The 23,638-nt window shown below is 39.2% G+C and overlaps 1 protein-coding gene across 1 annotated transcript in view; it reads right to left on the bottom strand.

Moving 5' to 3' along the window:
• The window catches only part of egfra (epidermal growth factor receptor a (erythroblastic leukemia viral (v-erb-b) oncogene homolog, avian)), a 71,797-nt gene that overhangs the window by 25,609 nt on the left and 22,550 nt on the right, over positions 1–23,638 (bottom strand). Inside the window, exons 2-4 of the mRNA XM_064346901.1 lie at positions 2,554–2,705; positions 1,943–2,150; positions 545–679 (exon numbers count right to left, since the gene is read on the bottom strand). Coding sequence (XP_064202971.1) covers positions 545–679; positions 1,943–2,150; positions 2,554–2,705 — 495 coding nt within the window. The remainder of the gene's footprint in view (positions 1–544; positions 680–1,942; positions 2,151–2,553; positions 2,706–23,638) is intronic.

Here is a 23,638-nt window from a genome sequence, read left to right as displayed (position 1 = left end):
TGCAAACATTGTGACTTATGTCATAAAACCAGAAAGCTGGGACAAAACAATAGCTCTTGTCTGCCAGTTTTGTCATGCATGCGTATGTCAAACAGGAATTTGCATACGTTCAGTGAATGTACATAACACAAAAATGAATAAATAGAATACATAGGATAATAGAAAATAATATAATAGAAGATAACTGTGATTATGTTAAATGCAATCCAAAAAGTCACATTTTCCAAGAAAATCAAAGACATTCCTTTCACAAGTAGCAAGTTAAGCTGTACTGTACAAACAGTATGAGCCTATAAATTTGGTATAACTTCAGTTTAATGCTGCGGCAACATAACTTTGCTGGCTGGGTCAGTGTAAATCCTAATTTCTTTATTACACAATTTTTCAGAAAAGAAAAGAAGACAAAACATCTGACAATACTGTACACCTCTTTGCTAGCCCACAGTGCTCTGTGATAATGAAAACGGTTTTGTGTTAATGAGGGTTTTGGCTGTTCTGTGCCATTGGGTAGTGGTATTAACAGCAGATATGATGATGTACTCACAGTGTTTTCCTGGATTGGATGGGGGATTAACCATAGATGGTTTACTGCTCTTATCCACGATGTCAAACCACTGTATTGTCTCCACATTGCACAGGAAATGGTTGTTTACAAATTTCACACCTCCTCTAAGGATTTCTGTGAATAAATACTATATGTAAATATATGGTAGAATATTTTACTACTGTCAATTCTGGGTGTTTGTGTTCATGAAATGGCAGTTGCATGATGTAAAAATACATTATTTTATTTCACAGTAAACAATTCTATTATAAAATATATCCCGAAATATATAGACATGCATAAAATTCTTTAAGACACTTCAGTAAAAACATGTATGAAAATACAAAAAAAAAAAAAAAACCTGAAAATAGTATATAATAATAGATAATAGTATATTATAATAATATTATATATATATATATATACATTTAAAAAGCTCTTTTAAACTAGCAGGCAGCCCACCTTTAACTTTTTCCCATTACAGAAGAAATCTTTCTTCTGTAATGGAAAATGCATTCTTTAAGTTTTGCATTATGATTACAGAGCATTTTTAATAAATCACTTTGTATTCAAGTCCACCTCATGTTTTCAGAGTTATGATACAGTACCCACAGAGTACTAACAAAACAACATAACTATGTGCATAGAGCCTCATATGTCAAAATCCTATGTCAAGCAGCAAATGTAATGTTTCACCAGAGTCTGGAAGGAACCAAGTCAAAAATTACACTAATTTATCTTCAAACACATACCTTAATGTCACAGTTCAATAACAACATTCTTCAATTTAATTCCTTGTTCTTGAGTAAAGTCTTACGACAGAGGCCTTTTTGTCATAATATTTGGAAAAGAAATTTCTAGATTTAGCCCCTTGGACTATGTGGCTATTCTCTCACAAGACCTGCACAAAAATGCCTGTAAACCAACATCACCAAGATGTGATGCAGATATTTCTCCAAATCACTGCAGAAACTTTTTAGATGCATGCAAACATTGCATTGTCACAAGAATGTTGTGACCGTGTCAAGAATTAACTGATTGATGAATTCTGACGTCTTGCAGGGCAATGTGTAGCCGGGCTACCCAACATAATGCTATCTTAAATTGAGTCAGACACAATATATTTTACTCTGATGGAGCGTATTTCATCCCAGTCGGAATGATAAAGTAAATCCTTTTAGAGTTGAATTAACACTGAACATTTGTGTTGCGTTCTCCAAAGAGCAAGGGTTTCAGCCAACAGGCTTTTCTGCGCAGTTGGTGGACATCTACTGAACTGATCGAGGACTCTGCAGTTAGAGGATAGGCTTACAACTGCAGCTGAGCTTTGGTGATTTAAATTGAAAACTAGTGATGAAAAACATAATTTTAGCTAAAAAAAATGCTGAAAGTGCTAACCTGTCATGCTCTTCAGTGGTAGCGATCTCACCCCAGTAGTGGTGTAAACATTTCTCACGGGGCTGTCGTTGTCATAGTTGGACAGAACGGCCAGGGCGTACTGGTTGTCATAGAGGGCGTGGCCTCGGATGATACGCAGATTTTCCAGGGGGATGGTAGCCGCCTTATTGAGGGCGATCAGCACATAGCCCTCCACCTCCTGGATGTTCTGTGGGGAAATGAGAAGCCATTTTGGTCCCATTACATCATTACATCTTAATCTTGGCATTTATTAATTGAATAATATACCATCTCACTCTGAAAAGTCAGCCAAAGCCAAATAAATTTTCACTGAGATATAACCAGGATTTAAACCTACACTGTATTACATAATATTTCATATATTCTGATGTTATTCCAGATGCTGAATTCTAGAATTCTAGAAAGATACCCACATTATCTATTCTAGCAATGCTTCAGAAATAGAGCTAAGATCAAACACTGTCACCTCATAACCTCAGAGCTTTATGGTTTTAATGGAAACTGGTATGTTAATGAGCGATGAAGCACTGTAAGGCCCACATGAGCGTGACTAGTCTGAGTATAAGGCTTATGAACAGGCCTTATATTACCTTGAGGAAGGACAGGTCGTGGTGGGGCTCAGTGTAGGTGATCTCCAAGTTCTCCAGAACCACCGTGCAATTGCTGTAGACTTTCACAAGGTTCTTGTAGTGGTCCTCTGGCGACCCCAGGAGTGACAGCCGATTGTTGATTCCTTGACACACTGTTAGAGGAAGAGGAAAATTAGAGTGGGTCTTATTGCCTGCATGTTTTGTCTGCCTGCACGATCAGGGAGATGGAGAGAGAAATGAAGTTGTCAGTGACAGTGAGCCCTGCAGCCTTCATTTTGAAGCTGTGCACTTGTACTGTTACAGTGAATTTTCAATACACTGTACATGGCCTGGTGTAATTTTTGTTATGTGGGGCACTGAAGGATAAAGGCTCCCAAAGGACAGGAAGCCATTGGTCTCTCAGTTTGTTCATCTTGCTCTAATACAGTGAAGGCTCAGTCCATTTGTAGCAGCAGGTGGCTCTGTATCAATGTGGAACACAGAAATAAACTGCAGTTTGTTGCCATATGTCCCTCGTAATGAGAAAAGAACAACATGAAACAATGTTACAAAACGAACTGCCATGAAGCCTGTCCTCAGCATAACCACAGGACAGACGCCATTTAAAAAAATAATAATTTCCCCTCAGAATGTGTAAGAAAACAAGTAATCAAATGATAAAGCCATGTGTTTTCATAACAATATCACTCCTCACTCCAGAACCATATATGAATACACCCAGCAATGTTTACTGATTAGAAAGTAAAACAAGCAACTCCCTAAGGTTGATGAATACAACCTTGCTGTATGGGCAAAGCACAAGTCCACTTTCATTAAACTGAAATCAAGTTGTATGTGTTTGTGACATTGGTGAATGATGGAGGGTAGGCTGTAATGTAAAAATGAGATTGACATTATATTACTACATTATGCCTTCATAGGCATTAGACTGGGAATGGGTAAACACGCACACACTCACTGATACAAACTCTCACACATGTAGATACACATTCATACTGATGTGCACACTCAGAGCAGTACAACACTTGCACTACAATAGACACACAAACTTATACGCTCACATTCACTCATACACACACACTTGCTTGCACACACATTTTTTTCTTTACTTTTTGGCGCTTTCTTACATTTGTGGGAGTGCCTACACTGTATGTACTAAATTCTTTATTGAACTTTTTTTACCGTTAATATTGTATGCATTGTGTATTGTTGTCCTCATTTGTCCTACATCAAGGACCACATTGAAAACAAGTGTTTTAGTACACTTTCATGCTAATCTCTGGGATGCACTCTTGCCAGTAGTTTTTATCCAAGCCAGTGCAATATACAGTAGTTAAGCAGGTGTTTAGCATTTTAGGCCACAAATGGATAGCTTGGATAATGGATAATGGATAATATGGCTTCCCACACCTTTATATAGACAGTTAAGGTATTGTTGCTGCTTTGAAATGTAGCCTATGGGTCATCATTATAGGTAGTTTGCCGTTTAAAAATGTTTACTGAAAGTGAAATGATGTAGTGGCGGTTTGGCGCTTCACTTTAAGTCTTTCAGCATTCAAAGGGGAAAATGTGCCCTTCAGGAGAACTCAACATGTTTATGAGAACAGTTCATTTACCAGGAAGAGGAAGAAAAACACTGAGCAAGCAAGTCAGGATGCTTCCCTTCAGGCCTTCTGAAAACTGCATTCGAACCTGCTCCTAGCTTGTTTGTGGCTAAAATCATCAGCAGCCTTGTTTGCAGGACTTTGGACATTACTGGAGAAACATGGTACTTGATGCTACACTTAATTAGATAAGCAAATCTTGACCAGATATCACAATTTCATAAGTGTACCTGTACATAATACCCAGTGTACAAACTTTAAATATTTTGCCACACTTGCCTTGTGAAATACAAGAGTCACACAAGACACAGCTCAGGTGATTCCGTAACCCTGAGATAAGCAAACACAAAATGCAAGAACATTTATGGTGAAGAATAACAGCTGATTTTTAGGAAAGCAGAACAATGTAGTATTGCCAGCAGGTCTGACGACTTCTGAGCGATAGAGATCAGAATGTTCCATCCAGCAGAAAGTCAGAGGTTCCTGCGATCACCTTGTCATTGCGGGAGGCTGCAGGGTGCACTCTTGCACAGATTAGTGGGTAGATTAAAGAAAGATGCTTTCTCAACTGTTCCATTCATCTGCATTTAGCAGTTTATCTTTGCTGTCATATTGGTTCTTCGAGACACCCATCACACTATCACCTCCAGCTGTCAGACGTCACAGTGCTACTCCACATAACAGAGATCTTCCTTCTTGTAAACATGTGCAGCAGTTAAGTTTGACAGAGTGAATTCCTGAGCATGTCTGTTCCTGCATGGAATACTGAAGAGCAATCATATTTGTACATTTCAGCACTAAACACTAAACACATTGATTAATACAGCTAAGCAGCAAAATTCTTATCCAACAGTATTCAGCATATGCTTAATTTTGAGCAAAACTACCATGTTGCTCTGTCTTTCTAAGTAACAAGTCATACATTGTGGTTAAAGTTGAGATAAGTTTGGTACATTACTACATTTTTACACATATTATAAATCCCTGAAATTCACTTCAACTCCATGACAAATAATTTCAATTATAATTCAGTTACAAATGTGATTCAATTGCTATGAAATCATAAATGTTCTGGTAAGGCAGAAAAAGCTTGAAAAGAAATATCAGGAATATATTAAATGTTAAGGATTTAACTAAAAAGGATAAAGGCTCATTTAAAAAGACACACTACTATACCAAATCTTGAGAGCTGACGCCTGTTTAATTGACACTCTTTAATTGACAAATTCTAACAATACATCCAAACCAACAGAGTTGACCGCAATCCCCAAAAAATCCCCAAAATAAATAAATAAATTAATTAAAAAGTCTCCTCAGGCAATAACAAGGCTATTTTTTATACAGCACTCCAGACGCCTGTAATTGATCCTTCCAACCAAACATAAGTTTGTCACTTTGGATAGGCTCAAAGAAACCATTGCCAATGAGAAAATATTTCACACATCCACTGCATTCGCCATGGCAAGGCAAAAATGCGCCAGAGGGTCAGGGACAGTTTGTGTTATGTTGAGTGTTTTTCACTTTTAGAAGGCGCAGGAATTTTAAACAGGACAGTTCCAGCTGGTCTCTCCCTCTGGAGCAGCATTTGTACAGTCAGATTTCAGTAAATGTCTCAGGGCCTATTCTGTGAGCTCTGATTTGGAATAGGTTAATGTCCTAAATGTGAAATTCATTATCAGAAAGATTACAAAAATATTTCAAATGAAAAAGCAGACTAAAAAGAAGAGATGATTAAAAAAAAACCTCTCGTGTTTGACAGGGACATGCTCACATTATTTCAAAGATATGGTATACAGTATAGCTAAAATAATGCAAAAACAATTTGACCTTATAAAACTTAAATTTCAGAATTATACAGTCTTAGGTACTTAAGAGCATCTTCAGGAGTAGATTGACTATGTTCCATATGGAAGAGGGTGATGAGGGTCATTAAATTACATTACATTCATTCAGCAGATGTTCTTATTCAGAGTGACTTACAATAAAGGAAAAACAGTACAGTCACCCATAAAAAAATTGATATCTCCAATGAAAAACAAAGTCATGTCACTGCAGCAATGTTGTTTTTATCTGTTATTGTTCTTCCCCCTCTGACACAACATAAAAATAAATTATGAAGATGCTGCTTGGACAAAATACCACACAACAACCACACAAACTCAATATACCAATGCATTACATTACATTACATTACATTTATTTGGCAGACGTACAAAAAGTGCATTTCATGGTCATAGACAACTGCTAAACACAGGTTCAGTAAGGTACAATACTTATTTTGTACAGCTATTTCTAGCCAAGAACACAGTTTAGTTCACACAGTGAACACTATTCAGACCTAACCTCTGCAAAGCCAACTAGGCAGAAGAATAAGCTACAGTATTAGGACAAATACAAATTACCAAAAAGTGCTGGGAAGGGGCAACATGTAACAAGTGTCATGAAAAAGAAAAGGGGGGGGGGGATTTAGAGTGAAATATACAGCGTGGTGGTGGTTAGTCTAAGAGATGAGTCTTCAGGCTACGGCGGAAGATGGGTAGTGAGGGGGAGGTTCGGAGAGGGATGGGGAGTTCGTTCCACCACTGGGGAGCTAGGGTGGAGAAGCTCTGTGATCCCTTCGGGTGGGTGGGAGGGGTTACAGGCGCTCTGCTGCCGCAGAGCGGAGTGATCGAGCAGGCACATAGAATCGAGTCATGTCCTGCAAGTAGATGGGGGCTGTCCTGTTGGCAGCACTGTAGGCAAGGTTCAGGGCTTTGAACCGGATCCTGGCAGCGACCGGTAGTCAGTGAAGTGATCGCAGCAGAGGAGTGACGTGGGAGAATTTGGGAAGGTTGTAGATGAGTCGGGCAGCGGTATTCTGAATCATCTGTAGTGGCTGTATGGCACAAGCTGGCAATGCTTACCAAGGTCCAGAAAATGTATACAAGTAACGATCAGAAAGCTACAGTATGACCAAGTAGCACTGTCGGTGCTGAAAGTGAGGTTCAGTTCATCAGTGTATGTAAGCAGGGAGGTTGATTCAGCCACCTCCTAATCAAAGTCCATTCTGTTTTCAAAATGAACGCTCTTTGAAATTAGACACTGAATGTTGTTTTATTCTTAGCTGATGGAAAAGCCAAATAAAAGACAATAATAGGCTAAGTGAAAATACTGAAGGAATAAGAAGGAAATTTGCACAATGTATCCTTCCAATTAAAATAAATATATCATATTTTCTAACACATTTCATGAACTGATTTTTTAAATGACGAAATATGTATGATTGTAATAGCTCTCTCCATATGTTAAGTATCCAATCACGAAATTCTAAGCTCATAGATGCCGTGCCATGTCTGTGCTGTCACAAACCAATAAAGCTGGTTATGACGACAGCTGATTCATTACTCCCACTTGATGACACAGTTAACATACATTAATTGCACAATTGTGATTAGTTTCATTTACCTTGGGTGGATACTCTGGAGAGGTTGTTCATTTCCGGCTTCGAAAGAACTATTCTTGCATTAAGTATACTTTTAATACATATGTACTAATCAGTTCACTTGTGGTAGCTGTGGTATAGTATAATACCTACGGTATTGCCAAAAAAAACCCAACTTGATCTGCTGTGTTGGCCAAGACAGCAAAACAAGTTCATACCAGCAGCTTTTATTCCCTGCCATTTAATTACAGGACCTACGGTGGGCTATCAGTTACCTTGCAACACATCAGCCTAATGTGACTTCATTCTGATTGGGCCAACAATGGAAAAAAAGGAATCATATATGATTACACTTCATGAGACATAAATACCTGGTCAGCCAAGTTCCAATGTGCTGCTTGAAGCTGAACCAATGAATCAGACAATGAATCAAACACTGGCTGAGTTCAAAATAAGACCAGAATTCAAACAGGTTCTACTGACATGACAACATCTCAATTTCCAAAGAACGTTTTAAACTGTTTGAGGTTTATTTCAAAACAGGTCAAAGTCATAGCAGCAACAACTGTGTTGGAAGCAATCAAACAAATATTTACCCTGACATTAGACAAATAGTTTGACAAATCCCCGTTTGAAAAAGAGATGTCACGCGCAAAGGGACTTCTTGGTTAAATTATAAAGTAACAAAAATAAATAAAAAATCTATTTTTGTTAAAACATTATGTGGAGGAGCAGCGTTGTTAAGGAGTACACAGTCTGCTCCCTGCACCATCGGTGACCCCCCTTTTCCAGTTCCATCGCAATTGCATATGTATTAAACCCTCATAGGATACAACGCTATCACATGATTGCGAACTTTGAACGTTTTGAACTTTCAGAAGCTCGCCTTCTAGCTTGCTTTTGTGGTTCAATGAAAACCCGATATAGCCTATACATACCTATAAACCTGAGTTTACACATGTGCTATCTGAGACATTCACAACTGCTAGCCAGCTAGCTATAGGTAGCTGCCTTAACTACAAGCTCAAAGGCTAGTGAGGCTTCTGCAAGTGAAAAATATTCAAATTACACAATCATGTGATAGCATTGTATCCAATAAGGGTTTGGTACATATGCAATCACGGCAGAACTCAAAAAAGGTGGTCGCCAATGGTGCAGGGGACTCGTCGCTGTAGCAGTTGTGGGAATCTCTGGTAGCATTCCTTATCTCACCGCAGGCAACACAGATAAAGATTAATACTAATTATTTGCTGCTGCAGGTCAGCGAAAGAAGCTCCCCTTCTTTCTGCCTGCAGCCAGTGCAAGTGCACCATCTACTCCCCAGTACATTCGGTAACCCCCTTTTTCTGATTCCATTGAGACTGCATGTGTATCAGCCCCTTATTGGATACACTGCTATCAAATTGCATACTTGGAAAGTTTTGCACTTGCAGAAGCCCCATAAGCCAGTGAGCTAGTGCCTACATATGCAATCACAACGGATCTGGAAAAATTGTTACAGCTGTAGTTTGTGTTGTTTAATAAACACCATGTGCATCACAGTACCTGGTGTCCGTGTGCGTGTTTGCACAAGCATGCAACACATTATTTTATTTAAGTTTGAGAAGGTTCAGCCAGAAACTCTCAGTGAAATAACAACTATTCCCTGTTGACATAAAGATAAAAAAGCATTTTAAATTACGTACTGATATCAGGTTGACTCTCATGACCTCTTGAATAACCACATGTTCAAACAACAACAATCTGTGTATCCATGCAATTCCAAACCCAAGTAAGAAACTAAACTGCCCTACTGTCTAAAACTGTACTTTTACATTATGCCAACCCAGTGAAAAGTTTGTCGACTGAATGAGTGACACGTGCAAGGTGTAACCAATACCAGTCCGTTTGGATAACCTTTCAGTCAAACACTGATGATATCAGCAATGGTAGAGTAATACTCATCTCATAAAAGAAAATGTCAGAATAGTACAAGCTATGGGTGCACATATCAGATATAAGATTATTATAATACTTGGCAAAGAGATGAAACTGAAATGTCTGGTAGTGGCAGTCTGAACTGTAAGTTGCTGGCCCTAGCTTCTGAGTAAATCAGAGTATTGTGCGTTTGGTTAGAAACATTTCTGCAACCCAGCAAACTGGAGCAGTTTGACCTGACTCTCCTTCACACCCAGATCTTCCCGATGACTTCTACAGAGAGCTCTGTCAGTCCTCTGTAATGAGGCACTGTTTTGCTAATTTTGCTGCAGTGAGCTTGGGTTTAACAGAAATGAGCAGACATAAATAACAGACAAAAATTTTACCATTACCACTGACTTTAAGCAAAATTGCAATTAATTTTCTATCTCTATATAGTCCTGTGTTCAACATTGATCAATGAGGCATGAAGCAAATCCCTTTTCTAGTGGGATATGCAGTGGGGGAAAATGCAGTGGGGGAATGTACATGTGACAGTTACCTCGGGTAACCTTCATCACTGGTGAGATGTTTTAAGCTCCTACCGCCTACGTAATTTTCACCTGACGTTGCACCTACAGTTAGGCCCGGAAGGCAGGAGGATGTAGGCAGGGAGCGGCCAAGTAGGCTTGGCTCTGCTAGTCATAATGTATTACAACATCATCTTAGTGACGCAGCAATTACTACGGTGAACTGAACATGCCACAGGAAATGCAGGTAGGGCAGTCATTAGTCATATGTTCTGGTTCAGATGTGGCTCCAGGTGCTAGAAACACCACTGCAACTCCGGAAAAAAAAACACACTGCCCAAAGCACTTTTGGCCATTAAATATTTAATTGAGATGCTGGCAGTAACTTTATTTATATGACCCTGAAACTTGATTAAATAAGTCAAATTATATAGTTTCCATAGCTTTCCAAAGTCACATTCTGCTGTTTTCTAAGGCCTACTTATATGTACTGTAAAGATTCCCAGTTTAATGAATCTTTGTGGATATGATCCTAGGAAGTTCTCTTCATCTCATGGAATTATGTGAACAGTTTTCTTTCTATTCTTCATTTAAATCTCCATACCATCATAAGAACCCACGCTCTGCATAACAACATAGTCTTTGTAACTAAAACACCTGCTGAAGGCATGACTTCCCTTACTGTTGAACTCTACAGACTCTCAATGTTCAGGCATTGATGAATATGCTTTTCTTTGTTAAGTTCCAAAGAAAAGAACATACTACAAATATATGCATTTACCTGCATATATGTACTGTAATGTTTTGGGTGTTAAAATACCAAGTTAACAGCAGATATTTAAACGATGCTTGCTAAATAAACAAATCAATGCCTTCTAACACTGTGCAATGTTGCATTGTGTTTGGGTCTTTATTTGCTTTTTCCTCGCTGTAAAAGAACCACAAGCCTCAATTGTTCATAAATGGAAATCCAGCTTTATCCTCTGTGGTTATGGAGGATAATGGGAAACACTGACACTAATGTCTCTTGAAGATTAATAGAAAAAACTTAGCCCAGGGACTCAAGTATTGATTTTGCAATGTGAGTAATCTTCTTCAGAAGGTGTGGTACCAAGGAACAAAAAAATGGTTTGGAAAAACTGGTCCAGGAAAAAATGAATTTTTATAAAGGGATCATTCTTTCACACAGCCCCTCCTAACAAAAAGAACAAACGGTCCATTATATCCCTGTATTGCGTACAAAGATTTTTGGCAGACACAGTTATGAAGACACCACTACAGATACTTGGCTACTTCAGCACATTAGACCCAATCACTTCTGACAAAGACAGTACTGGAACAGAATTAATGACACTTGTTACAATGGAGTAAGGCAGAAACAATAAAATGGGTGTCATGGGAAAAAGGTAGAGATGTTTGGCCAAACAAACATAGTACAGTGGGGAAAGGCATTGCAACCCTCTGTTGATATGCCCCAACACAAAAAAAAAAAATACTGGCAAATGTTTACATCTCCGAAAGAGAAACCCCAAAGTGACTCTGCCACGCAAAGTCTGAAGGCGTAGCACACAGAACACTTAAAAATTACTTTCCTGCTCCACATCTTAGGAACTTGGTTACTGATTAGCCATGCTATTTTGACACAATGATTCATTCGCTCTTTTTGCCATTGGTTCTTACGATATGACATGACTTCGACTCAGTTGAAGTAACCCGGATGCCTTTCAGTAATATTTCACTGAACTGAAATGACCATGGAAGACTGCTTCCCCCTTATGCACTACCTGCAATGCAATTATGCTTGCACCAGAGGGTACTAATTGGGTAATTGGAAAATATATCACGATTACAGAGGCACAGCTGTGTTAATTGATATTCTTGTTTTGTTTTTTGTTTTCAATTACCTACCAGAAAACCTCGTGCAATTCCAAATGATTTCCAGCCTTAATTACATATCAATAAGCCATTCTCCATTATTAAACTAGACCTTGACTATTCCAATGAAACATGATCTCTACTTACATTTTAAAGGCTGTTTTTTTCCAAGCTCATATGTATAGTCACAACTTCTACTTGGTTTGTACAATAAACTTGCAAAGATGTATTGGTTAATATCATTATTGACACAAATTATTACCCCTCCTTCCTTTATATTACAATTTTTTTAGATCACATGGTTGATTCACTACACGTGTACCCCACTGCACGGTGTTGCCTACTGATAATGGAAGTGATACTGGCTGCCTTTGTTTTAATGGAAATGAACATCTTTAAGGTTGTCACAAGGATTTTATGGGATATCATGCCTAGTGATGTATACATCTGATGCTGACTTCAAATCTGGCCAATGGAAAGCAGCCAAGCAGCCATGTACTGAGAGGTCAGTCAATTCACTCTGCCAGAATTCTGTGATACAGTTTCACATTCATTGACATATTAGCCTGAGTCTTCAAAGGACAATATTAATCTCAAAAGCATCTGAAATTACAATCAGAAGGGAAAACTCAAGCATTTCCTCAGTACTTCCTGTGAGGGGGACAACCACACAGGAAGTACTGATCCCATAAAAAGCAACTGAATATCAGGAACGTGGGGCTGGAGTGCTGCCCAAAACTGCCCAAGCTTTATAGTAGATAAACTACAAGACAAAGAAACAGACTGAACAAAAGCAAAGGATCATGAGGCCTCCCAAGAAGGCCCTCCCAGTACAGATGCAGTAATCTACAGTCTGCTGCTCTTGTAGTTGGGATTGAATACTTCCCGGTCTCACAGTTTCAGGCTCTTTATTTTTCATACAAAAAGTACACACTGCCTTACACAACAAATATGATATTGTGATGGCCTGAGAAAGGTGTTCTGACAGTGCAGTCCCAGAGTAATGAGATATAGAGGTGTAGAGGTAGGGAGGAGAAGAGGGGTCCAGGTTTGGAAATGGGGAATGCAGAACTTAACCCTATCATATTACAGAAAGCTTCTTTTTGGTGGGGTCCTGGGATTGTATTTAAAAACATATTAATTGCACACTGGCTTGGTGTTAATGACTTTGTGCAGAAATAACCTGAGATACCAGGTATACTATTGACACTTGTTTGACAACAGAACTAGAACAAAAATCTGAACTCTTTTGGCTTATACTGCAAGTTTTGGAACAGTTCATCCATTCCAAGTGTACACTTAGGACATAGACCAAATAAAGGCAAAAATAGGCAAGTGTTTATTCTACTTAGAGAGACTATTCCTCAAATGGCCTTTGATACATTCCAGATGCTCTCTTAGCCACGGCTCTGTCTCACAAAAACTGATCGTTTTCACAGTGGCGCTGCTGTTGCACCACTACCAAATTTTGTGATGATGCTGAATTGATGGTCTTTGCAGAAATACCGAGAGAAATACCCTGAGCCTAGTGTGTGATGAACCTTGGAGAGGATGCAATTCTGCTATAGCGTGTATCGGGCTGTTGATAATCAAAAGCGCCCTTCACGGCTTTCAGATTGGTTAGATCGGCTACTGCAATGATTCTCTTTTAACAGCCTTGCTATTTATGTATTATTTTGGGGGAAATAAACACCATCAATGCTGTATTCATTGCTCCAACTGAGGATGTTCTATGTCTTCCATGGGGGATGAAGACATTTGTATGGAAGAAGCCCATGACTGAATATAAAGCTCAATTCCAACTAGCTGTGGGGATAAAGGTATTTGTGTCCGTCCCTCGTCTTCCCATCTAGGGGTAGGAGAACAAAGAAATAAAACTCTTACAAAAACAAAAATGCAACGTTTGCAATATCGATTGCATGTCAAAGCATTAATTGACAGGCACCTCACTTCAATCCCTGCATTTATTCAACCTTTTACCATGTGGGTTACGGTACTTGTTACAAGTAAAATATCACACAAAAACTATATATTCAACATGGCAACATTCATTTTAAAACAAGGGGACGTCAGAATAAGTGTGACAATACTGACCAAATGTTTGATGTCTCTTAATACTGTCTGACAGTAATGTCACTCAACACATCTTTGTATCAAACAATTTAAGACATTTTTTTCTTATACTAACTTCATGGACAATAAAGCTTTATGAATTTAAATTTGAAGTAACATTCTTGTCTGGTATGGCACACTAAGATTCAGTGATGTTCTGTGGACTCCCTCCAACTGCCTACCATAAGTAATGCAATTTAAAAGATTTATGCCAGTGTGGCAAGTATCTACTACCTTTAACTATCATCTCAAGTTATACAATAAACCCTACTCAACTGGACATGTATTAATGCAGATGGAAAACAACTTATTGAAAGAACCCAGAGAATGACCTTATCACGCTATATCATGGCATTACCGCAGACTCCCACTCCTCTATTAATATGCATTCTAATGAGTATGCATCACAGTGTGGTTTAAGGACTAAGGGCTATTTTGCAAACCACAATGATCATACAATATGATTTCACAAGGAAACCCAAAATGACCAAGACCACTGAACACAATCCGTCCGCATTCCCCCTCCTATAAATTTGTTCCCCATAAATGAAACATCAAAACAAATGTATAACCATGATATATGGTGCTTTGCAGCTAGAACTGGGCAGCATCAAAACAAGCCTACTCCTTCTAGAACATATGCCAGACGCTGCCATATGACCCATTTAACGGAAACATGTAAGAGATGAAAGGCTTCAGCATTTGAGCCAGACCAGGGTGACAGCCTTACCAGTAGCACTGCATAAATAGCGCTAAAAGCACTTGTTAACCTCCAAGGTGGTATCACCCCACTCTTACCAGCCAAGCACTGCTCCAATCTACCATATGTGTTGATTTATGGGAAGAGCGCAATGATCCAGGGCTGAGCCAGGATGCTGTTAAACTTCCCTTAGCAAACACACGGGACTTTCCCAGAGCCTTTGAAGAGACCTGGGCGCAGAGAAAGGACAGAACAGCATTGTACTGTTTCTTCCAAAACAGATAAATCAAGTGCGGATCCAAAAACCGAGTGAGCCAAATGATACACTGTCCATGCACACGGTCAACATCACAGACTGCTGCCATCACTGACTTAATAGCCCAACATCCTGTCATATGTTGTCAATATTAGTAATGTATTGATATTATGAACATAAATAATAAATAATTTGGTCATTGGATAATCATTTTTTTTAACTAAGCACTAATGACAGTAGGCTAAACATCAGATCAATGCAAATGAAATATTTATTCAATTTGGACTGTAGTTCCATGAAACTTTAGAATATCTATGCCAATCATATTGCAGACTTTATCTGTAATTACATCAGAATGCTGGGGATCCCATCTCATTCTCTGAACAAACAAGATCAGAGAGATGACTGTTTAGATGACAATGCTTGTGCTGGCAATGGTAGGTTGCTTTGTTTTCATATGATTACGCATGCTAGTTGTTTCACTCATACATTTTTGCACTGAACTGCACATTTTGCACCTTACATTCCCACAGTTTGCTACAATGTGTGCTCTAATGATTTCACTTCATTTTGGCCAGTAGACAAGCTAATGTAAACATTACAGGTACTAGCCTAGTTTGGCACACATTGATTTTGTCAACCGCAGATCTGTCTATTTTTCACTTTAGCTATCTAAAACTGTAGCTCTGCAATACCTCTGCAATTAAACCATTTTAAGGTTTAACAGGCTAAATTAAATAATAAGACCATGTAAAAGAGATTGGAGAGTATTATTCTTTTTGATACCACACATCATACCGCAATCTCAACCAAATGATGATTATTCAAGAGAAATGAAGTGAAATGAAGAGTTTTGTGGTTGATTTTTACTCATACTGACATCCTTGTTAATCATGCCAAGCATTTATAAACAGGATTAAGATAAATATAGGTGAGCTTTTTACCGATCATATTTGTAGCTCCATTGTTTTGGAAACTCGCGTACCTGTATTTTTTAGAAGATTGTAAAAGTATTATTTCTGCATGATATAAAGCATAACTCAATGAGCTGATGTAATAACCCCAATCTGGAAACTGCTGTGAACACTTATCATAACAATTTCTCAGACTGCAGTGGTATCAATCACAATGCAATATGAGCCATATAATTCCTACAGATGAACACAGCTGGACATAATGAATGAGTCTGCCTCTGTCCAAATTAAACTCTGAAGCAAGGAACAAGGAGCAGGGAACTGGTCCAAAACCCTGTTTTTTTCTCTTCTTTCACCAGCCACCAGCAGCGAAATCCAGATTGTAGTCACCTGGCACTGAAACTCCAGAATCCCTCATCTTTTGGTTTATTGCTTGGCACCATGGTGACCACTCAAAACAAGACCAGACACTTGCAAACCCAGTGACAGGGCATAGTTCACAAAACAATTAGTACCCTACCCTAGCCTGCATGTCTTTGGTAGGTTTAATAGTCCCCTTAAGGCAATGACGCAGCGTTTGCTACCGAACTGCAGTATGCCAGGCTCATTTTGGCAATAAGCTCGGCAACCTCCCCGTCACTAGATAATCCCTCTCTGAGACACGCAATTTAATTTGCATATGGAGTGATTCATATTTGCTGTTGCTGACAAGGCAGTGGGGTCAAATCGGCAGCTCTCCAGGCCGGCTGGAATTTAGGAATGGTGTGCCTTAGTCTGGCTGGACTTCTCCAAATGAGCAGGTAAAATGGACACACACTCAAATGAATGCCCCCCGTTTGCTCCTCAACCATTCCTCCCCAGGGCCTATTTTAATCTATGTCACAGGGCAGGAAGAGGATGAGTAAAGACTGAGTGGGCCGCTAACTAGGGCTTGTTTTCTTTTCCCCTTATAAAAGCAGTCTTACCACCACCGACGGCTGCAGGCACAGACAAAGCCAACTATGAAGGGAGCAGCCCACTCATTTCACACATTGTTCCCCTTAGCCGAGGCAGCTGGGCCTCAGGAATCCCCCCTCCCCATCCCAGCCAGCATGTGTGTTCCCACACCATTTCCTCGCCTGCTACCTGGTGACCGATAACCCTCAGCTCTCACTGGTATTTGCACCAGTGCATGTGACTACATCCCTTGATGAACAAAAAATAAATAAAACACATAAACCAGCAGGTGTCCTTGAAGCGGACAAATTCGGAAGGGAAGTTTCTATTTCAGGACAGATGGCAAGGAGAGGCAAAGAACCAATTAGATGATTCACAGGGATTGTTTGCCCTTAAAAGTCCTACATTTGTGTGTGTTTGGAAACACAGAGGTCCCTCTTTGTGGGAGCTAACTCTGCAGGACAGCCGCTTGTGCACTGCACTTTGTCATGAGACAGATGCTGCTGGATTTAACACGAGACTATTTTCTCATCCGTCATACCGTCACAAATATACATGCTATGCTAACTTCTAAGGTTTGGGGAACAGAGAAAGACAGTAGTTTAAATGTGATTGTTACCCTAGATTTGTGGCAAGAATTCTGGTCCAATCTTCTCTCTGCCTGTACTGTGACCAATTATTTTGGCCCTGAAGTATTTCAGGACTTGGCCATGACCACTATAAAATACACTGCAATGCCTAAAATGCAACTCGGTGCCAAGAATTTCCCTTCCCCTGAGACCATAAATATGCTGGCTATTAAATTTTTGTGATTCATGCTAACAATCTGAGTGAGATTTCATGTCTTTAAGAAATCTCCAAATCTACTCTGAATATTCCTGTTATAAATATATGTTGAAAATAGAGGGGTTGGGGGGGTTATCCTCTCCACAGACTGTGTACATAAAGAGAGACACGTACAGGAAGTGTGAAACAATGCCGCTAGTTGTTTGAGGCACTCCTCAGGCCAGAGGAATTGCTGTTTTAAAGCCGCCCCTTCAAGAGATAGAAAATCAGATCTGGCTGAAAATCTCTGTCGCCTGCCTTGCATCACTCACTGAACATATGAGAACTTGGCAGCCTGAACGTCCCATGTGAGTGGGAGGACTGCGGGTTAGGTCCCCAAAAATGTGAACTGCAGCCAGCCACTCAGAGGAGAGGACTTGGAGGTGTGAGCGTGTTAGCATGGTCAGCACGCCCAACAAGGAAACCCATTTATTTTATTGGCATGTCATCAAAAAATGACAATACAATCACTGAACAGCAATAAAGCACACAATTTCAAGGTTTTAGTTCACTTTTTTAAATCAGCAAGTACAGTTGAGAAGAGTGTTCAAGTGACATCAAACAAAGATTATTCAGCAAAGCTGCATTTGCAATATCCGCTACAAGACAAATATTTCACCAGTTCATTTTAAAACTCCAGGTCCAAAACCTCACAAAGCCCTGTATAATGTTCCCATCCCATTTCAACACAAAGATACAGTAGACCCTACTAATTGTATTCTTAGTTTCAATAAAGATATTCTCTATATGGACCGAAGACTATTGGTCCTGAATCATAAAATGCCTCTATGCAGTCCATTGAGTGGAGATCACAGTAGGCTACATGAATACCTGACCAGTATTAAACATGTGCATTCAGTCTCTTAGGAAAAGATCCTGCTTAGGACTGACCAAGAAAAAAGACCTCCATTTATGTGGTGCTCCTGCCTGCAGCAGTGATGCAGTGATGAATGAGTCAAAGCTCAAAGTACGGCAAAGTGAAGTCCCAGGACTATATAGACGTCAAGGGCAGGCTGAAACAGGAAGACCAGTGCCGTGGATAATCCGTGTACCGCTTTGCCACTGAGCCCCGGGGTCAGAGCTGCGTATGGATTACACATCATTCCGTAAAACGGAGAACCACCCTGTGCTGGGAAATTAATTTTGCCACAAGGAATGTGAACGTAGAGGATGTGGTCAATTAATTTCCAAGAACCTGAAAATAAGTCTAGGCATACTGTTAGCTCTGTCATAGGTAACAGGCAAAACACCCTGCAACAAGCTATGTGCTATCATTAAACTGGCTACTAGAAACGAAATCATGTATGCGGATGATTATGTATATAGAATCTGTACTCAGCTCATAGACATTGAGCTTGACATTAAGCTGTATTTTTTTTGGAGTTGATTGACCTCTACTGAAAATACCCATGACCATGCCTCTTAACCACTCTTAATCATTATGATTGCACCAACTATATCTATATGGTATTAAAATTAGACTGGTCACACATTGCATAATATAGTAACTTGCATTATGAATATGAAAATTATTTAATATGGAATTGTTCTCCTGCTTGTAGTTGAAACCTTTGGTTGGTAGATTGAATGGTTAACTAATACTAATACACTAAGGAAAATTTAGTAATGCTCATGCTGTTTATTGCGCAACAGCTGTGACCTCTATCCATGCCACAACTGATTCATATAAACAAACTGAGCACAGAGTAAATGATAATGTAATGTAATGTATGTTCTGGAACAAACTGTCCAGCAAAGTACTTAACCAGAGCAAGTAGCTGAAGTGCATGCTGTTGACACAGCTGAATCACGCACTGACGGTAGGCTAATTAAACACTCACGTTACAAACATTGTACGTTGTTTTTGTTTGTACACATTTTGGGTATGTCTAGGTTGACTGACCTCATTTACAATGTCATAAACCAAGCACTAATTTGATTTTGCAACTTCTATTGCTGTTGGCTTACATGCAGCGTTTAGGGGAGCTGTGCAATGCTCTGAATCCGATCGCTATCTATATTCTACAGCCCACAATTTTAACTGACCTCTTACAACAAACAGGTCTTGGAGCAGGACACTAGCTCACAAGTACAATATTATATTAAATTGTTAGGTGCGAAGCATAACATTTCAACCATGACATCAGCGTTCAATTTCACAAAGATCATGCTAAGTTTCATCTTCACTGCTGGGTTAGTTTACATTTCAGGCTATGCCTTGCCTTAGTTGTCCAAGCAGTTTTTTTTTTTTCAACGCAAAAATGGGTCTTCTCCCAATGTTAAAGGCTGATGTTGCTCATACTTATTTTTGAAGTTGAGTGAGCATCTTCAGGGTTCCCACTCCTTTCAAGATATTATTTTTCAAGACATTTCCTGAACATTTTCTGTGTCCAGGTGAAGGGGGTGAGATTGTAGTGTAGTTGCAGGCTTTAACCTTCACTAACTTCTTAGCTTTTAACATTGCACTAAAAATATTTTCCAGGACAGATAATTGTATTCCAGGACATATTGCTAATTTTCCCATTTCCCACAACATTTCCATGACTGGAAAACTGCATAAAAAATCCCACATTGTCCAGATTGTGTGAGAACCCTGCATTCAGCAACATACTGTATATTAGGAACTTGCCCATCATTTCAGAAGGGAATGTCTTGTCTGGCATTTTTACGCATACTGGTGCAAGAAAAGGAGCCTTAGAGGCACAAACAAGATCTTCCAAAAGGGCAGCAAATGGACCTCTTCAATATTTTTTGGAATAATTTACTTTCTTGGAAAGAATTAAAGATGAATGGCTCCAGTCTCTGTTATGGAATAGCACCTTTCCCACATGCCTAACATGTTGGTGGTGTCTTTGTCATATGTAATGTGTAATATTTACACATTACCTGGCTTTAAAAGACCCTGTACTCCATTAAAAGTAGATTTCAAGTAGTCTTAAAAATCTGTTCTGAGTGGCAGTTGGCAATTCAGACATGTCGTGTATTGAGCTACATTTTCATAAAAATTTGTAATTTGGCACTGAACACAATTTTAATGTGCATGGCACAGATGGTGCATTCTGTTTTCCCTGGTAGTGCAGTTGCATGAGCTTCCCATCAACTGTGTGTTCTGTGAATCATATGTAATTTTGCAATAGTTTAAAGGGCCCAAAACTTTTTGTGGATTCCCTTCCAAGGACCTTGACTCTTGCACACAGACAGATTATTGCTCGTTTCTTGTGCTCAGTTATTTTTGTTCCCCGTCCATGCTGCACAACATAAGCACACAACAAACTCCTGATGCCAAGCTTCTGCCTGAGGCTGTGAAGCACTGACAGTTGTGGTGACATAGATGAGCCTGACTGGAAGTGTCCACACCCAAAATGCTCAGAGGTGCTGAGTTTCCCTCAGGAGGGAGATGGCTGAACACGTTTCAGATGATGCATGTGCTAGCCTGTGCTCTCCTGAATAGACAGATGATGTTGCAATAATAGGACAGGCCTGCAAATATGACTGAGCTTTCCAAACTGGAAGAAGAATAAAGAAGGAGGAAATAAAAAAGCAAAGGCAGAAACAATGTGACATATACGGTGCCGTAAAAAAGTAGGCTATTTGCTATTTCCTGATTTCCTCTATTATTGCATATTTGTTACACTGAATATTTGTTTCAGATCTTTAGACAAATATTATTAATAGTAATATTACACAAAGGGAACTAGAGTAAGCACAAAATACATTTTAATTGCCCTCCAGATTATGATCACTCAAACATACCATGCCATCTTAAAAAGATTTTATTAATTTTTCAAATCAAAATTATTTTCCTAATGTGACCATTATAACATAGTATCCTTGTGAGGGAGTCCCATGACAGTGCACAAATCCCCTGTTGTAAACAAAATGCTGAAATTATTATAGGCACATGAAGGCACCGAAAGCTTGCATTATTTTTTTTTAATTTCAAACAGAGGCCGTAGTCTCCAGCTTTATGCATAGTAATCATGATGCATCACAGCCATGAGTTATGCGGACAGTAACAGACTTGTTGAAACCTGAAATAATTACAGCTAAATGCTCCCGGGTTCACAAACTGAAACTGGCTAAAAACAAGCAAATGGCTACGTGACATCAACATGCTTTTCAAGCATATACAGATGGACAAAGAACACTTTCAATCCACATTCCCACTCCAAAATGACCACGTTTCCACTACCAGCATCTCTGTCCAGGCAGGGAGCCACAACTTTTAAACCAGACAATACAGAGTCTATGACTCTAATATGAGGCTGGAATGCCATACAAACATAAAGTCCAGTTACATAAAATTATAAGTAATCGAGACTCCTCCTCAAGGGAGCCATTTCAACTGTGTGGTGAAGGTTAAAATAATGGCAGAAAACTAGAAGCATCAGATTAAAAAGGGGGCAAACACGCAGAAAAAAGAGGGATCCCAGCCAGACAGGGATTACCAGATGAATGTCCCAGAGGATATACTGCAGCGCAGACCTCAGCATTTCAATGTGCAGCTGCAACACACACACACACACACCCTGGAGACCGTCAGCAGGTGCACCACACTATTGAAACGCATGGTTTTTCCTAGCAGAAAACATCCTCAGCATCGATCAGCATTTTGCTATGTGTGACCAGTCTAATTTTACACAGCAGTCTTACTTGCAGTCTTATCTGTGTGTTCTGAAATATTATGAACTCCGGATAGAGGCACGTAGGGGCCTGTGGTGAAAGCATAAAAGCCGGCACTAATCTGTAGGTGCTTTGTGTAACAAATTAATGTGCACTAAGTAATGCAAAATCTCTGGACAGTGGACACCTAGTTTACCTGAATTTACCCATGGCAACAACAATAAATAAAATCCATTTATTCCAGCTGCCATTTTGAATTTGAAACCTTTCTGCAACCATGATGTATGTATCACAAAATAAAATGGTAATTTTTCCAAGTTTTGTATTTTATATATTTTTCATATATATATATATTTTATATGATGAAAGACCAGATGAGATTGCTCTTACAATAGTAATGTTGATTGATTACTACAGTCTGTATTCTTCCATTACTAAGACAATTCTACAGGGAGTTGAATCAGTGGCTTTGCAAAAATCCAAACCAAAAAAATGCAGACAAAAAGCAGGATGTCAAGGATCCATGGAGGGCAAGGAAATTCTTTTTCAAATTGAACATTTTCTTAGCCCATCAAAGTATGGGTAGCAAGTCAGAAAAGGGGAGCAAAAGATGACAATCTTTAGTTGAATCATGGAGGCCATTTTATCAGCAGATTTCTGCTGGTTCTTTTCTCTCGTTCTTTTAAAATGTTTGCAGTAGGTATTCATTCTGGAGGTTGCTCAAGTCTGCTACCTCCATATATTCAAATCTATTATTCAATGAATTACTGCATTTTTCAATAGATAGCAATGTATTTTCATTGCACGTTGCAGCTTACTTCATTTCAGAAGAGCTTTTTGACACATCAGTGAAACTAATGTGCAGTGGAAGTAAAATTTTAGGAAGCATGACACTGGCAATCAGGTCAACTTTTGCTTGAACAGCTGTCCACCTGACTCAAGCTGGGCTAGGTGACAAAAATCTAATGTTCAGACAGGCTGTGTGGTGGAAAGAAGTGACAATTTACGGTAGCGATAAAGTGCAAAAAAGTGCAATAAAGGCAAACAGTAACATACTAAATAAACATTAACTGGAAGACATAACAATCCGGTAGGATACACTTTTAATTAATTCTATGTTTGCAGGGAAGTGCTCAAATTCAGCCCCTAAAACTGTTTTTCAAACATGAGATGGAGTTAATTGCGTTGGATCCAACCACAAAAGGCCAGAAGCCTGTATGCATTTTCAAGGTAACCAAAGTTATGATTTGGCATCACATATCACACAATGCAGCAGTGAGCAGCTTAACATTTACCGTGGAACAGCACACCCACGGACTACCCTAACTACGGTGATTCTCATGGGATTGATTATGTCCGTTTCTTAATTCGATTCAGAGGGTCATCAGCAGGC

The sequence above is a fragment of the Anguilla rostrata genome, chromosome 8 (assembly GCF_018555375.3).
Source record: "Anguilla rostrata isolate EN2019 chromosome 8, ASM1855537v3, whole genome shotgun sequence".
In the NCBI taxonomy this organism is placed as follows: Eukaryota; Metazoa; Chordata; class Actinopteri; order Anguilliformes; family Anguillidae; genus Anguilla; species Anguilla rostrata.
The sequence above is the reverse complement of the archived record's forward strand: the minus strand, read 5'-3'. Positions and strand labels throughout refer to the sequence as shown.